Source organism: Antechinus flavipes, chromosome 2 (assembly GCF_016432865.1).
Source record: "Antechinus flavipes isolate AdamAnt ecotype Samford, QLD, Australia chromosome 2, AdamAnt_v2, whole genome shotgun sequence".
NCBI lineage: Eukaryota > Metazoa > Chordata > Mammalia > Dasyuromorphia > Dasyuridae > Antechinus > Antechinus flavipes.
The window spans coordinates 453,682,100-453,699,747 of NC_067399.1; the positions used below are offsets into that span (position 1 = coordinate 453,682,100).

Here is a 17,648-nt window from a genome sequence, read left to right on the forward strand (position 1 = left end):
TATTATACAATGGGTTGATAATCAAATCCTTGGCCTTTGGGGGAGGAGGAGGAACAAAGGAGGACAATGTGGGCTGCTGAGTGAGCTCTCCTAGCTCTCGGTAGCCACATCTGAAGTCATTTCCAGAAGGGTTCATTGAGCATCTCTTATATGAAAGGTAGCTAATGGTGCTGTGGATAGACTCCTGGGTCTGGAGTCAGGAAAACTTGAATTCAAATTTGAACTCAGATACTACCTGGGTGATTCCAGATAACATACTTATCCCTGTTTGCTTCAGTTTTTTCAGGCTCACAGGATCATTAATTTTGCTCTGGAAGAGACCTTAGCAGTGTTCTAATCTCATCTTCTCATTTTACAGCTGAGAAACTGAGGTACAAGAGATTGGCTGGCTGAGGTAGCAGTACAGTCAGTAGCCAGGCTCAAGAGCTCTGGGATCAGGGCTCAAAGCCTGATGGGGAACCATTTCCATGTGGGGTAGACTCACCTAGCTGCTGAGAGATAGGCAGGCAGAGGCGTGGAGCTCAGGTGACCAGCCAAGAGTCTGGCAGCTCCCTCGAGGGCCAGGTACCTGACACCTGTGAGCTATGGAGAGAAGACAATATGAGCTGTGTCCTGCCCCGTCCTGCTAAAAACAGGGTGTGCTCTGTGCTCTGGGCCAGGAAATGGGCCACTTGAGCAGACCTCTTTTGTCTGGCTGTGAGAAACTAGCTCTCTCAGCCAGAACTGCCTGGTGTGTAAGGTGTGTCTAGGGGTCGAGTAAAAGGCACTAAAGTTGAGCAGGGTATCTTCCCCACAAACTGGGGACGCCTAAGTCCGACTGCCAGATTTCAGGGCCATCTTTGCCCTGTTCCCCAGTTTTCCTTTTGCAGGCAGTGGTCAGATGCAGTGATCTGAGTCATCTCACTGAAGTGCACACATCCTGTGTGCCTTCTCTTTGGCTGGAGTTCCTTGCTCCTGGGCCCAATTCCACTCTCTCTCCTTGATCCTGTCCTGGGGATGGGAACTCCTGGAGTGAAGACCAGAGCCTCAAGGATTTCTGCAGAGTTGAGAAAAGGCGTTATCTCAGACCAAGCAAGTAGAACTAGTCCATTGTGATGATTCTAGTGGGATATAAACTCTTTGAGGAAAGAACTGTCTCACTTTTGTACAATACTTAGGGCATGTTTATTGATAGTTTCCCTTGGGCCTGAAGTAAGAGTTCTGGGAGCTGGACTACAGCCCAACTCAAGCTTCAATACCTCCTGCCTTCCTAAAGATTAGATGAGTCCTGGAGACTTTCCAGGTTGGAGTGGTTATTCCATCAGACTACCACTTAAAACTGAGTAGTGACTGAGTAGAAAATTATTAACAGCTTGCTGTAGGTCTTACACTGTGCTAAGTACTGGAGAGACAGGTGAATAAAGGAGATCTTCCCTGACTTTAAGAAGCTTACATTCTAATAAAAGGAAACAATCCATATTGAGGAATAGTGTCCAGGCAGGTTTGCAAAGCCATGGCAATGGTGAGGAGCCCTAGGAAAGCTACCCTTGTCAGCCCTCCTTCTGGCATGTCATGTTCTATTTTGGGTACCACTTTTTAGGAAGGACATTAATCAACTAAAATGTGTCCATACTAGAATAACTAGAATAATGAAAAAATCACTTTAAGGAAAGTTTAAAAAAGAGAACATGGGGTGTGAAGGGAGGGTGGAATTTAAGTATTTGAAAGATTATTATATGAAAGAGGGCTTGGACTTGTTCTGCTTTACCCCAGAGCAGAATAAAAACCATGGGTGAAAGTTGTAAAGACAGATTATTAGTTTGGGGCAACTAGGTGGCATAATGGATAGAGCATGGAGCTTGGAACCAGAAAGACTCATCTTCCTGAACCCAGGAATTGGTCCCAGACATTTACAGCTTTGTGACCCTGATCCAGTCACTTAATTCTGTCTGTCTCAGTTTTCTTATCTGGAAAATGAGCTGGAGAAGAAAATGGCAAAAGCACTCCAGTATCTTCATCAAGAAAACCCTGAATGAATCATAAAGAGATAGACACAAATGACAATAACAAAAATATTTTAGTTCATGATGCTGAGTGAAATGAGCAGACCCAGGAGATCATTGTGCTCTTCAACAGCAATACTATATGAGGATATATTCTGATGGAAGTGGATTTCTTCAACAATGAGAAGATCTAATTCAGTTCCAATTGATCAATGATGGACAGATCAGCTACACCCAAAGAAAGAACACTGGAAAATAAATGTGGACTACTTGCAGCTTTGTTTTTCTCCCCAGATTATTTTTACCTTTCTGAATCTGATTTTTCTTGTGCAACAAGAGAACTGTATGGATATGTACACATATATTGTATTTAAGATATATCTTAACATGTTTAACACGTATGAGACTGCCTGCCATCTAGGGGAAGGGTGGAGGAAGGGAAGGGAAAAATTGGAACAGAAGTGATTGCAAGGGACAATGTTGAAAAATTACCCATGGATATGTTCTGTCAATAAAAAGCTATAATAATAATAAAAAAAATTTTTAGTTCAAACTGAGGAAAAGTTCCTAGCAAAGTGGAATCACAAAATTGTTAATTAACTTCTTAACAACATCCCAAAGTAGAATAAGCTGCCTTGGACTCTTATCACTGAAAATGATCAGTTTATTGGAAATGTAGTGTGGTCTTCTGCATGGAATAAATGGTTGGGCAAAAGGTGCTGTCAAACTCAGATAAAAACAGAACCTTTCAGGATGATGTTGACTTAGGAAACTACAAATGAACATTATCTCTGTTGTGCTGTATTTTATTTTGTTCAACACTTTCCGATTACATTTTAATCTGGTTCTGCTGCACTTGGAGTTTTTCTGGGCTTCACAGCCTGTGGACCTGGAGTTTGACACCTTTGGGCTAAATGACCTCCCTGCCAGTTCTTATCTCTCTCCTTCTTAGCCAATACCTTCTTTTCCCCGCATAGGCCAGATGGATTCCTTTCCCTTTTTTCAAAGATTTCCCACCGTCTATTTTAGCTAGGAACCTTCTTCTCTCCTCTCCCCCTTTCCCCAGCGCTTTCTTCCCCAAACAAGGGGAATGTATTCCTTCCCTTAAAGGATTTTTCATCCCCTTAAAATTGGGGTACCCCTAGCTTTCCATTGAAGGACTGAACGCTCAGAGAAGAAGCTAATAGCATGTGAGAAGAAGTGGGGGAGGAAATAGGGTAGGGGGAAATAGGGTAGGAGCGACCCCCCATTACTGCCGCCAGGAAAGGTAGGGCTGAGCAAGAGGAGGCCCTCAAGTCTGAGGGCGGATCAGAGCCCTGATGCTGCCTTTGCTGCCTGGGAGGCTTGGGGAGGGCTAGAGCAGGAAGGAAGCTGGCAGAGATGTCTGTGGCAGGCTGTCTTGTTCCCCGCTTGCGTCCTTTCCTTCGGGAATACAGCCGATTGCTATTGTCTTCCTGGGCTCTGACCGAAAGGGGTCCCCCGGCTGCCCCCGGCTTGGCCCTGGCTACCCCTGGCTTGGCCCTGGCTTGGCCCTGGCTGCCCCCGGCTTGGCCCTGGCTACCCCCGCCTTGGCCCTGGCATGTCTGCGGGCCTGGCTGCCTGCATGTCTGCTCCTGTGCACGCCCGCCGCTGCCCAGTGCCCATGGGCACCTCGTGCATGCTCGTGCCCGTGTCTGCCTTAGAAACGGCCGTATTGGGGCCTCCCAAGCGGCGCCCCCTCCGTGATGCTTTGTGTCCATGTGTCTCTACATCTGTGTGTTAGTATTGTCGGTCTGTCTTGTTTCCCCTGTAGACGGAAAGCACAGTGCCTTGTGCCGCCGGGCCCTCAGTGGATATGGCTGATGTGACGGTTGGTGAGATTGGCCCCTTGTAAACGGGGGCAGGGAGCCCGCTCGGGGCCAGCTCCTGCCGCAGGGACTCCTTCCTCGGGGAAGCAGGAGCTGGCCCAGCCGGGGGGCGTCTGCCGGAGCTGCAGGGCTCAGGGAAAGGGAGCCCCCCGTCTGAGCCAGACCGAGGGAGGCAGCCAGGGGGCGGCCGGGGGTCAGGAGACCCTCCTCTCCGTGTGTGCGGGGGTCTCTGACAAGCCTCTTCTCCCGACGTCAGTTTTCTTGTCTGTGAATGTGTGTGTGTATGTGTGTGTGTGTGTGTGTGTGTGTGTGTACATTTGTGAGGGGGAAGGAGTGGGACAAGGCCGTCTCTAAGATCCCTTCTGATCTGAAAATCTTGTGTAAGAGTCAAAAGTCCTGGGTTCTAGTCCTTGTTCTACTCTTGGCTCTCTGTGTCGTATCATTTAAGCTGAGCCTCAGTTTCCCCATCTCTGAAATGGGGAGAGTTGGATGCCATAACCTCTAAGGTTCCTCCCAACTCGGTTCTTCTAGAATTATAAGGTCGGGGGAAAGGGAACAGTCCCAAAGGAGGATTGTCTTTAAATACGTTTCCCAGGCTGAGGCAGCAGGGGCCTCCTCCGCCCAGGGCACGCTCAGCCCGAGGGTAAGCCAGGGGCCCTGTCCGAGGCCGGAAGGGGTGAGAGGAGGTGAGGCAGCCATGCCCGGTGGAGGCCCCAGCGAGAGGATGACCTGGCCGGGGCCGGCCCTGCCCCCGGCCCTCCCAACCCGCCCTTTCTCCTCAGCCGCGGCACCCATCCCGCCCCTCACCAGGACCCGCAGCCTCATGGCCATGTCCCTGCCTGGCAGCAGAAGGCCCTCCACCGGATCCCGCAGGTGAGTCGCCTTCCTCCCCGGGCCCTGCACTGTGGGGGCTGAGCGGGGGGGCCCGAGATGGGTCTGGGCAGCGCTGGGGGCCCCAGACCCTGTGACCTTGGCTTCAGTGACCCCATCAGTAGACTTAAGGGATGCATCAGGTGGCCTCCTGCGCCTCTTCCAGCTCTAAAATATGAGGGCCTCCTTTCAGCTGACTCCAGCCCTAGCTGTCTCTCTTCATCTTTTTCTGGGACTCCGTCTTTTGTCCCCCATCTTCCACTCTCCCTCTCTCTTTGTCTCTCCCTTTGTCTCCTGTTTGTTTTCCATCTCCTCCATGTGTCTCCCTCCCCCCATTTCCCCCATCTCCCCTTATCTCTCTCTTCCCCCTAAATCCCCCTCACTATTTATTTCTCCACTTCTCTCTCCTTGACTTTCCTCCATCCTTCTCTCTTCCCTGCCCCCCCTCTCTGTTCCTCTCCTTCTGTCTCCACTTTTTTCTATATGTCTCTCTTTCTTCTCTGTCTCCTTCCCCTTTTTCTCTCCTGCTGCTTCCCCTCTTTGCCTTCTCTCTTTCTATTTCTCCCCATCTCGTTTTCTCTTTCTTTTTCATCCTCCCCCTAAAACAAGTTTGAATGTGGGCCTGATGATCACATATAAATTCACATCTGGTTCCCCTGAACAAACTTACTGTGCAGTAAGGGGCAAGAGAGCCTCCCTCTCTGAGCTTCAGTTTCCTCATCTATAAAAAGGTGATATTCTGTGTCCTTCCTGCATCAAAGTACTAGTGTGAGAATTACAAAACAGATATCTAAAAGGGACCCTGGAAGTCCCCAGGAGTGCTGGGCTGAAAGAAAGAAGGAGATCTGCGTTTGAGTCTCAGCTCTGGATTCAGTAGGTCACCTTGGATGGTGTTTCTCTCTGACTCAGTTTTCCCCATCTGTGCAATGAAAGAGTTGGATTAGATTTTGATCATAATAATAGAAATAACTTCTGTTTGTATATCACAGCTGACAAAGTGCCTCACGCACATGAGTTCAGTTGATCCCACAATTCTGTTGGGCTGATAGTATGAATATCATTACCATCTCTATTTTACAGACCCCAGAAGCCCCCTAAAGGGAAAGCTCAGGCTCATACAAAAATATGAAATGCTTTAAAAAGTATAAAGCAGCCTAGAGCTGTGGGGGATATAGCGATGCGTTGCTACTAGAGGAAGTCCTTCTGTCTCCGGCTTATAATAACTGGGTCCCCGAAGATGTAATATCTTCTTGTCTCCCTTCCCATAACATGCAGGGAGAGAGAGACACAGAGAGACAGAGAAGGAGAGGAGGAGAGAGAGAAAGAGAGGTAGACAGACACAGAGACAGACACTCCCTCCTTTGTGTTTTCTACTGGGCTCTTGGCCATGTCAGGGGGCTCTTTTCTCAGCCCTCGGGGACACTGAATGACCGTTCTAACGAGTGACCTGGAATAGAGCACCACTCAGTTCTGCCTGGAGACCTATGTTTTGGCTGTGTGATCTCGAGCATGTCACTTCTCTGTGAGCCGTTGGGAAAAATGAGAGGGTCCTTGAGCATGACGTACCCTGGGCACTTTATGTCTAGGGGATGGGAGCAAGATAGGGCTAGCTCTGTGGAAGGAGGAACGGCCTCCACTTGTGGCCTTGGGGGGACAACGGGCCCGGCCTCCACTTTATTTTCCAACTTGACTTCGATTTCCACTGTCTGTTCTGTCGCCCCTGTCTGTATACCCCCCATGATCGCCCCACAGCCGGGGGCTGTACGGACGAAATGGGCTGGCCGTGTTCTCTCAATGTTCGCCATGCTCTGACACCCAGCTTGGGCCTCCACCTCTTCTTCCTGCCTCCAGGCGTACCTCACCCCCCGTCAGCATGCGGGATACCTATGGTACCTCCTCACTCAGCAGCAGCAGCAACTCTGGCTCCTATAAGGGCAGTGACAGCAGTCCCACACCCAGGTAACTGCCCCTCGCCCGTCCTGGGCCTCGACCCCCGGCTGTGGGAGCCTCGCCTTCTCTTAGCTGTGTGACCTTCTCTCTCTGAGCCTTTATTTCTTATTCTGTAAAATGGCCCTGAAGCCCACATTAAGCAATTTTAGTTATGCAGTAGAGAGAAATGGGCTCTTACCAAAAATAGAACCATGGAAATGGAATCCATGACATGAGGTGCTGGGTGGGGGGTCCTTTGGGGGTGAGTCTTATTCCCTCGTGCATCATACAGATGGGCCCGTGCCCTTCCACCTGGGGGGTTGGAACCTGCCCCCCAGGAACTTTGGGCCCGGCTGTTGACTGGCATTGAGGTGCGGAGGTCAGGTGTCCAGAACCAGCTGATCCCCGTGTACATGTACCTGCAGCCTGTGTGCGCACCTGCTTCTCAGTGTACGTGCACACACGTGTGAAGGGATGGGGGGTGTGTGTGAGCTATGTGTCCATCTCTTTGTATGTGTTTGTGCGCGTGGGTGGGTACACGCGTGTTTGTGTATGTGTGGGGAGGACTGTTTGGGTGAATTTGCACATATTTGTTACGAGAGGGACGTAGGTGAAGCATTGTGGTGCAGGTGGCCATGATGGGAGGAGCCCGATAAAGCGCACACACACACACACACACACATCCGTTCGGGTCCCTCCCAGGGCACAGCCCCCCAGTCCGAGGTAGCAGAAGTGCCACCGCCCCCACTGACACAGGGTCACACCGCTCGTTGCGGTGAGTCGTGCTCTCTCCAGGTGATGGAGAAGGGGGGATGGAGAGCTCTGGGCGTCTCTCAACTCTGGAGAGGGGGTCCGATGGAGAAGCAGCACTAACCAGCTGCCCCATCCTGCAGGCGTTCGATGAAGTATACCCTGTGTAGTGATAACCATGGCATCAAGCCTCCCACCCCAGAGCAGTACCTGACGCCCCTGCAGCAAAAGGAGGTCTGTATCCGGCACCTGAGGGCTCGGCTCAAAGACACCCAGGATCGACTCCAGGACAGGTAAGCAGTGCTGTGGGATGGGGCCCCCGGGCAGGGGTACCTGCCCCCTTGTCCGCTCTCTCCTGGGTACGAGAAGCAGCGGTATCTTGTTTTTCAACCCCTTTCTTTCATTCGTTCATTCATTCATTACTATAGCAAGTAAGGAGGGATTAAAAAGATGATTAAAACAAGATTCCTGCCCTTATGGAGATAGATGACTGTAATAAAGGAGAAAAACATGGATATAGAGGAATATAACAAAGATTAGATTTTATAACAGATTATATGCAGGAAGGGGATGTTTAGTACAGGAACATTACAGCCGCTGTCTTCCGCTCTCTGGAGGGCTCTCATGGGATAAAGACTGAATCTACAAATCTTCAGAGGACAGAATAGGAGCATTGGGTAGATTTATAAAGAGGAAACTTGTTTTGCTGTATGTGAAAAAAATGTGTTCTAATCATTAGTCATTCGGAAGGTAAGGAACTCTCTAGCACTGGAGGTCAATAAAATCGGGATGGGGGATGCAAAGAGGGGGATTTTTTAGACTTTCACACAAGGATCAGGTAGACATCTTTAAGGAGAAGAAGGGGAGAAGGAGAATGACTCTGAACATGGGAATCATTGTGAGCCATCAGGAAGCTGAGAAAGAACAGGGTACTTTCCAGGGAGGATGTAAATTTGATTTGAATGAAGCTTCCATTCTTCCTTATCTCTCCACTCCCAGGAAGCAAGTCAAGTGAGCCAAGTCACCCATGCTAGGCAGTGACCAAAACCGTATTCTCTTCTTCACAATCCTGTAGTCCCTTTTACTCAGCTCTGCTGGGCACTGAAGCCCCAGTCCCATTTCCCTGTTTATTGGATACTGTTATTCTCTTTCCCTTATATGCTTCTGACTGCCTCTTTTGATCCTACCTTACCCCAATCCCCTCTCCAACCCATCTCTATCATTTCTTCAAATCACCAAATATTTTTCTCCCTGGAGGGACTTGGAAGTGGAACCAGAGAATCACGGGTAGGATTGGGCAGACATAAAGATGGTAGGAATACAGTGCTGGGGTTTCCTCTCTGGGCTCCTCTGCTTCTGTGGAGAACTTGGGAGGGTTCCACCCTCGGATCTCGCTTTGTTATCTCCTCAGTCCTCATGAGGACCTGCACATCGTTACCCCTTATTTTTTAAAAAACACATTCATGTAACACATTAAAACACATTCATGTAATCAGGTCCAAGAGCCATTTTTGACTGAAGGAAGGAAACTTTCTAATTATTTCTGGTTTTCTTCCCTGAAGCTTCATGGCTCCCTCTGGGGATTTGGTGACTTATTTCAACATCCCCTAATGGGACATTGTAAAGAACATGATCTCTTGATTCATAAGATCGGGTTCAAATCCCAGTTCTGCTCCATATAACACAAATAACACTGGGCGAGGCATTTCACCTTTGAGCTTTGGTTTCCTTGTCTGTAAAAATGAGACAGTTGGACTAAATTAAAATAATAGCTCACATTTCTATAGCACCCACTGTATGCCAGGAACTTTCCAAAAATTACCTAATATTATCCTCACAACAATCCTGAGAGGATTGCTGTTATTCTCCCCATTTTATAGTTGAACAAACTGAGGAAAATGAAGGTTAAGTGATTTGCTTAGGATCACCTAGTGAATAAGTGTCTGTGGCTGGATTTGAACTTAGATCTTCCTTACTCTAAGCCTAGAACTCTGTACCACCTAGCTACCACGTGATTAGATGACCTTAAAGATTTCTTTCAGGTCTAAATCTGTATTTCTGTGATTCTTCCATTAGCACCAGCATCTTGTATGGAAATGGTACTTTATAATTTATAATCATCATTATCATCCTAACTTTTATAGAACACTTAGAATATATTAGACACTGTGCTAAGCACTTTATAATTATTATCTCATTTGATCCTCATAACAACCTTGGGAAGTAGGTGCTATTATTATCCCCATTTTACACTTGAAGAAACTGAGGCAAACATTGGGATTATACAGCTAATAAATGCCTGTGGCTGGATTTCTATTCAAATCCACCTGACTCCTGGTACCACTTAACTACCATTTGACTAGATGAACTTTGAGGTCCTCTAAGGTCTAAATCTGTATTCCAGTGATTCTTCCCATAGCAGTAGCCCCAGCCCATTGGAAATGATACCTTATATTTTAATTATAGAAGTTAAAGTTGGGAAGGCTCTTAGAGTACGTTTAGTTCAACCCTCTCCTTTTACAAATGAGGAAACTGAGCCCCAGAGAAGGGAAATGGCTCATCCAGGGTCACATAGCAGGGCCAGCAATTGATCTCAGGCTTTCCGACTCCCAAATCCATCCTTCCAGTGTAACACAACTCGGTCCTTGCCAAAACAATAAATACCAAGCCCTAGGCTCCTGGCGCCATGCCCTCCAAAGGACAGCATCCCAGCTTTTGAACAGAGACAGGAGAGAGGTATTATCCCCATTTGCAGATAAGGTAACTGAGGCTTGTGACAGATCTAGGATAACCTTCAGCTCAGGTCCAAAGCTTCTTCTATTCTTTTTGTTAATGATATTAGAGTAAGAAAAGAAAGAAACTGCCAGGTCTAAAGAGAAAAACATGGAGTTTGTCTGTCACCTTTTTTATTCTTTTCTCTTATCATGAAGAAAGATGCCCAGACTTTTGGAAGTAATATCAATATCTGTTATTTACATCAAGCTTTGAATATACTGTCTTATTGGCATCTCATACCAATCTTGTGATGAGGATGTTAGAAGCATTATCCCCCATTTTACAGATGAGAAAACTGAGGTTCAGAAGTTAAGTAACTTGCTCAGAATCACACAGTTAGTACACACTGGAGACGAAATTTGCTATTTCCTGATTCCAAGTCCATCATTGTAACTTTCTGCTCTGTCTTTAAGAATTCAATTCAATGGGCATTATTAAGTGTTTACCATTTACAAGGCACCTACTAATTACTGGGGAACTGAGACAAAAAGAAAAGTCTTTACTGCCAAGGAGCTTGAACTTATTGGGGGAATCCAACATGGACCTGGCTACAAAGTAAGTTAAGAAATAATTTCAGGTTGGGAAAATCCATAAGCAGTGGAAGCATTCAGCAGAGGCTTTGTGTCTAAGGCAGCACCCAAGCTGAGGATTCTAAGGAATAATTGTGATGATGGAATGGAAATGACCAGGGGAAAGAACATGGGTACAGGAGATGGAGCTCTCTGTGAGGGGATCCCGGCCACAAGTAGGGGAGTCAGAGCAAAGAGAGACTGTCTCCCTGCCAGCAAGTATTGTCCTCTGCCAGCCATGAATTTAAATATGGCATCCCCTTAGTTGGTCTTTGTACCCAGGTTGTGAACATGAAGCTCTGGTAGATCCTCCGGCCTGGAAGGGTTTTAAGACTATTCCTGGCAGGGACAGGATGCTGGTCATATAAGGTCTAGCCTCACTAAGATCAGGGGTTCTCATCCTCCCCAACCACCTCCACAGTTAGCTACTAAGAGCTGACTGATCTGAGCACAACAGGTCATAATTCTGGCTCCACGGGCATAGAGGGGTTATGATCTGTATATCAGGTACCATGAGAATGGAAAGTAAGTTTCTATTCAAACGACTGTTTTAAAATCTGCCTCAGTTAAAAGGCCCACATTTCTTTCTTCCAAGTATGACTTTTCAAAAACCATCTTTAAACAGAATTATATTAAGATTTTAAACAGACATGTAAAAGTGCCTTGAACACAGTAGGAGTTTACTAAATGTTCAATTGAGAAACAATTTTATGATGTCATTTTTAAAAATAATAGCTTTTTATTTTTAAAATATGTGAAAAGATAATTTTCAACATTCACCTTTGCAAAACCTTGTGTTCCAAAATTTTTCTCCCTCTCTTCCCCAATCCCCCTCTCCTAGACAGCAAGTAATCCAATCTATGTCAAACATGTGCAATTCTTCTAAACATATTTCCACAATTATATGATGTCATTTTGGGGGATTTTTTTTTTACTTTTTATTTTCAAAACATATGCATAGATAATTTTCAACATTCACGCTTGCAAAACCTTGTGTTCCAAATTTTTTCTCCCTCTCTTCCCTCATCTCCCTTCCCTAGAGAGCAAGTAATCCAATATATGTCAAACATGTGTAATTCTTCTAAACATATTTCCACAATTTTATGATGTCATTTTGGTTTTTTTTACTTTTAATTTTCAAAACATATGCATAGATAGTTTTTAACATTCACGCTTGCAAAACCTTGTGTTCCAAATTTTTTCTCCCTCTCTTCCCTCATCTCCCTTCCCTAGATAGCAAGTAATCCAATAGAAGTTAAACATGTGCAATTCTTCTATATATATTTCCACAATTATCATACTGCACAAGAAAAATCAGATCAAAAAGGGGAAAAATGATAAAGAAAACACAAAGCAAGCAACAAAAAAAAGTGAAAATACTCTGTTGTGATCCACACTTAGTTCCCACAGTCCTCTTTGGGTACAGATGGCTCTCTCCATATGCTGTCATTTCTAAAGGAATTGGACGGGGAGCTTTATGTCCTCAGTTCACTAGGTCATCTATGGCAGAAACTGGGTCCCTTAGAAGATTAACTTCACCTTTCCATTTAGAGAAGTGGCCATTTATCCTGACTTTTTGTTCCCTGTCTCTTGGACAGATCCCTTGGTATGATAACAAAGTACCTGTTTCCAATCCCATGAGAATGTTGTGCTGTGGTGTTTGTTTTTAAATAGCCTTTGTTACTGTTGGCTTTTTGATGATCTGAGTGGTTGTTTGGATCATGGGATCCCAGGAGAAAAAATAAGAATAGCTATGGGGTAAGAACACAGCAAAGGTAAATGTATTATTCCTCCTCCTCCTCAATCCCGTTGTTTAAATTGGTGCATGTAACATGCACTGTGTTCCTGCTGCTTATGTTCAGGCCCATCTATCACATCATCTTCATGCTCTAGGCTGAGGATGCCCCTAATAGATGGATGCAGGTCAGTCTATTAGATCAACATTTCCCAAACTGTTTTTCATGGATCCCTGATGATGGCATGGACCATTTGGATAAAGATTCTCTAAGATACTTTTAATGACAGTAAAGGCAGATGGGAGTTAGGAATAGGCATGAAAAATTATCAGCATTAATCAAGGGCAGCATTTCTGGTTTCAGACTTTCCTTGATTTGTCTGATGAGCAAGAGGTGCCCTTCAGTGTACCTCAGCTACATCTCCAGCCACTTTGTCCTCAGCCCTAATCTTCCCCTCTTGTCCCTGACTTCCAGTCTCCATGCCCATTACACATATCTTCTAGGGCCCTCTTCACCCCCCATTTCTGACACACATCTTGGACTCCAACACCCTGGCAAACAGACACCGCCAACTTCTTCTAAACAGGGCCCCTCTTCTTTTTCTTTTATGCTCCCCAGTTTCCTCAGGCCCCCTTTACTTCAGGGGCATTTAAGTCCTTGGACTCCCCAGTTAAGCATTTCTCAATCTCTTGATATATTAGATTCCAAAATAAGCTTTGGCCCAATAATTTTGGGACATACTAGAATAGGGAATTTCTGAGCAAATTCATGAACAAAGACATGGGGATACTAAAACGCAAGCTGTGTTCAAGTAGCAAAAAGTAAGTAATATAGTTTAGAAGAATATCAAATGTGTGGAGATAAATAATGTGAAATTAGGCTAGATGTGTAGTTTGAAATGAGATAGCAAGGAGTCATTGAAATCAGGCAAAGGAATTCTAAATTTATTCGGTTGGTAGTTGTGAGCCACTGATGATTTTTGAGCAGGGGAGTAATGTGACTAAACCAGTATATGAGATTACTCTGACCATGGTGTGAAGGATGGATTGAAGGCAGAGAGTAAAAGCAGGAAGATCTGCCCAGTTAGGAAGTGGGTATTAATGAGGAGCTGTATAAGGTGATAATTATGGGAATAGTCATAGAGACTGTAACACTTGAGGATGGCTTGGAGAAGTCTTCTGGAAGTAGAATTAACAGAGAGAAGGGGAGTAGAGGAGGGGATGAAAACAGACTAAATAAGAGATGAAAGGGAAGGTTAAGAACAAGACATTGACTAATTACTGGGGACATTGAGACAAAAATAAAAGTCTTTACTCCCAAGCTTGAACTTACTGGGGGAATCCAAGTAAATTATGGGGCCATCGACAAGAGGAGTTAGTTAGGGGAAACTCCCTAACATTTAGGGGAAAGATAATAAAAGTTCTGTCCTTAAATAGAAAAGATTTCTGTAGCTTGAACCCTATTGTTGACCTGGAAAAGAGAAGTGGAAACTATAAAGTTATCTAAGAAAAGCTACTCTACCCCCCCACCCCATCCCGACTTTTAATCAAGCAAGAGCCCTGTTTGGGCCTTTCCTCCCTTTTCTAGACCTGGTCCCGGGGCCCTGGCCAGGTCTGGGCGGGGTAAGTATGTCACCCTTCTCCTCCCTCCACCCCCACTCTGCCTACAGGGATTCAGAGATCGATGACCTCAAGACCCAGCTGTCCCGCATGCAAGAAGACTGGATTGAGGAGGAATGCCACCGGGTCGAAGCGCAGCTGGCCCTCAAGGAGGCCCGCAAGGAGATCCGGCAGCTCAAGCAGGTGATCGACACCGTCAAGAACAACCTCATAGACAAAGACAAGGGGCTGCAGAAGTACTTTGTCGACATCAACATCCAGAACAAGAAGCTGGAGACGTTGTTACACAGCATGGAGGTGGCCCAGAACGGGACAGTCAAAGAAGAGGGGGCCGGAGGCTCCTCGGGGGGCTCTCCCGCCCGCTCCTTGACCCGAAGCTCCACCTACACCAAGCTGAGCGACCAGGCGGCGGGAGAGCGCAACGCCGACCTTCAGAGCGTGTCCACGGAAGAGGTGGGGGACAGCGGCTTTGCAGCGGCCGACGACACCCTGAGCCGGACGGAACTCTTGGAGGCCAGCAGCCTGCTCTCCTCCGGGGTGGACTGCGGCCCAGATGAAGGATCCCTGCAGAGCTCCTTCACCTTGGGCTCCCGCCTTCCCACCAGCTCCACCTACGAGAAGCTGCTGGGGGGCAGCGGTGGGGGCGTGGAGGCCGGCGTGCAGGCCAGCTGCATGCAGGAGCGCGCCATCCAGACAGACTTTGTGCACTACCAGCCCGACCTGGACACTATCCTGGAGAAGGTGATGAAGTCACAGGCCTGCGGGTTGGCCAGCCCCGGCCCCAGCCCGGCCTGGGCCCCGGCCGCGGCCCCAGACCTAGAGGAGGGAGGGGCTGGCCCAGAAATGCCCTCAGGCTTCCCCGGGCCCATGGACCTGATTCCGGCTGACCCTAATTCGGCAGTGGTGGTGACGGTAGGCGAGGAGCCCGTGACCCACGGCCCCTCCCCGCACGCGCCCGGCCTCAACCCCTCGGTGAGCATCGCCTGCCCTGTGGACGAAGAGGCCGCGGAGGTGGCGCCGGAGCCGAAAAGCTACTGGAGCCGCCACTTCATCGTGGATCTCCTGGCCGTGGTGGTGCCGGCGGTGCCCACCGTGGCCTGGCTGTGCCGGTCCCAGCGGCGCCAAGGCCAGCCCATATACAATATCAGCTCCCTCCTCCGGGGCTGCTGCACTGTGGCCTTGCACTCCATCCGCAAGATCAGCTGCCGTTCTCTGAGCACTTCGGGGCCCGTGGGCACCGGGGGCAGCTCCCAGCTGTGACGGCCCGGCCCGGGCACCGGCGCAGCTCGGTCTGACCGCTGATTGTAGGTCTCACAAACACACTCACACTCACATGTGCACGGAGGGTCATCACCTTAATTTATTTAGCTTTTCCAAAACAGGGAGCCCACAGTCTGGCAGGCCTGGGTAGCCCGGGCAGGTCTGACATTCTCTAAGGGCTGGCCTCCTGGGGCAGCGGCGGGATTTAGGGCCTGGGATGGGAGGGGGCGGGTCATTGCCAACTTCTGTCACAGGAAGGGAGATTCCCGCTGAAGGAAGAGGGGAAAGGACTTCAGCTCCCTATTTCCTTTCCACTGCCCACCCCTGCCTCCCCAGTTCCTCCCACCCCTGCCCTCCTCTCCAGACATCCTCCTTAGGCAAGTCTGAATTTGCTTTTTTTGAGTAAGCTGGCTGGTCCTCAATGTTCATGGGGCTTCCTTCTTAGGGCTTCCTTCTTAGTCCTTTCTCCCTTGTCTGTAAGGTCAGTATTATTACTTCCACTGGAGGAAATCACTTGCCCTGGCAAGCAAGGGGCATAGGGATCCGAACGTTTGGGATGGGAACACATGGCTTCTGTCTCCGCCTTTAGGGGCAGCCCAGCCTGGTTCTGGGAGTGACCGATGGATGGAAAGAGAGATGAGTGAGACTGTCCTGCATTTCTTTGCCTCTGGTCGCTGGGTGGGTGGGTGAGTAGGGGTTGGAAGCAGGGCCGGGGAAAGAGAAAGGAGAAAAACAAGTGAGGGAGAGTCAGCAGAAGATGTGGGACCTGGCTGGCTTCCCCCGCCCCGCATTGAGCTGCTTGCTGAGCCTGTTCTCAGCCTGGAGGACAGGAGGTGGCTCCCCCAGGGCCCAGGGCACCATGGGAACAAATGATCACTCCATCTAACTAATGTCCTGAACCCCTTTCCACCGTGCCCTAATGCTTCCATAAGTTAGAGCAGGCAACATCCGGATTGTCTTTCTGGGTATGCAGCTACTCTTGGGAGAGCTAGGGAATGCTCTCCATCTCACAGACGGTATTGGAAGATGCCGAGGGTTCCCCACAGGAATTGAGAAGCCAATGGCACCCCTAAGCCATTTTGAAATTACTTTGCACTATGTTCCCTTTGTAATAACACTATTTTTCTCAGGGGAGGTGGTTAGACAAAGCTCCACCAGCATGTCAGGCTGCCACGGAGGGAGAGAGAGGGACTTGATTAACTGGCACTCTTCCCTTTGGAGGTTGGAGAGTGAATGTTTATGTCCTCGGGTGACCAAATCCCAGTGTGTCTGGCTCTAAGGTAGAGGGATGAAGGGCAGGAGAGGTGGAAGAGAAGGACCCCAACCCATGCCTTTATGCCTCTGGCTGAAAATTCCTCAGTGCAATAAGCCAGAGGTTAGGATAAAGAAGCCATGTTTTACCAGCCAGCCCTGCACATGGAGCATGCGGATAGAGAGCTTGCTGAGAGCCAGGACGGAGTGAGCAGACGTTCTCACTGGCCAAGACCCTGCTGCATCTCCCTCACACACACACACACACACACACACACACACACACACACACTCTCACACTCACACTCACACTCACACTCACACTCACACGCTCCAGGTAGGGACCAGAGTCACCAACACTTCCCCATCTCCGAGCACTGGCTCCTTCAGTGAAGTAGCTGACGTTTTTTCTTTTAAAAATAACCCACTCGCATTCAGTCTCATCATTGATTTTGTCTCCCAGCCTGGAACGCTTGGAACACCTCTGGGGTGTTGGGAAGGGTCCCCTCAATGCTCCACTCTGTAGGCCTGTAATTTTCTTTTTAAGATTTGAAGCCTGGTCTTTGAGGGCCAGGTCCCCGCACACAGCTTGGGCTGTTTGGCAGCTTGAATCTGTTTACCACCTTTGCTTGAACTGGCTCCTCACATGCCCATCCATGCCCTGTCTCCTCAGACTGGGGAGCTTACTTCTGCATGTGCAGGGGGCTCAGTCTCACTGTCCCCCAGCTTAACCGTGTGCTCCCCAATCCACTGAGGCAGGCGGGTGTTTCTACCATTGATCCTCTCCAGTGGACCCAGAGGCCCCAACTTAGGAACTACCATCTGGCTTGATTACCTCGGAAAGCGGGGTAGGGAGCCTTCCCTTTGGACTCTGGAATGAGATGTGTCTGCAATTTGGTAATAAGGGGACTTTGGAAACCTGATCAAAAATGAAAAGGCCACTCGTTCTAGGATCTAAGCCTCATGTGCAATGTATTTGTGGATCTGTGTAAGCATCTCATTAGACTATCCAAAGCTTTGCTGAGAAAATAAATGTATGATTATATTTGAAAAGAGAAAA

The 17,648-nt window shown here is 48.2% G+C and overlaps 1 protein-coding gene across 6 annotated transcripts in view; it reads left to right on the top strand.

Moving 5' to 3' along the window:
* Window positions 1–17,648, top strand: part of SNPH (syntaphilin) — a 41,258-nt gene extending 23,610 nt beyond the window's left edge. Inside the window, exons 1-5 of one of the 6 annotated variants that reach the window (XM_051979489.1) lie at window positions 543–3,831; window positions 4,612–4,702; window positions 6,452–6,658; window positions 7,522–7,671; window positions 14,128–17,648. In XM_051979489.1, coding sequence (XP_051835449.1) covers window positions 4,653–4,702; window positions 6,452–6,658; window positions 7,522–7,671; window positions 14,128–15,337 — 1,617 coding nt within the window. In that variant the 5' untranslated portion in view covers window positions 543–3,831; window positions 4,612–4,652 and the 3' untranslated portion in view covers window positions 15,338–17,648. Of the gene's footprint in view, window positions 1–542; window positions 3,832–4,424; window positions 4,703–6,451; window positions 6,659–7,521; window positions 7,672–14,127 lie in introns of those variants that run through there. The other 5 variants (XM_051979486.1, XM_051979488.1, XM_051979487.1 and 2 more) reach the window with 5 other exon arrangements.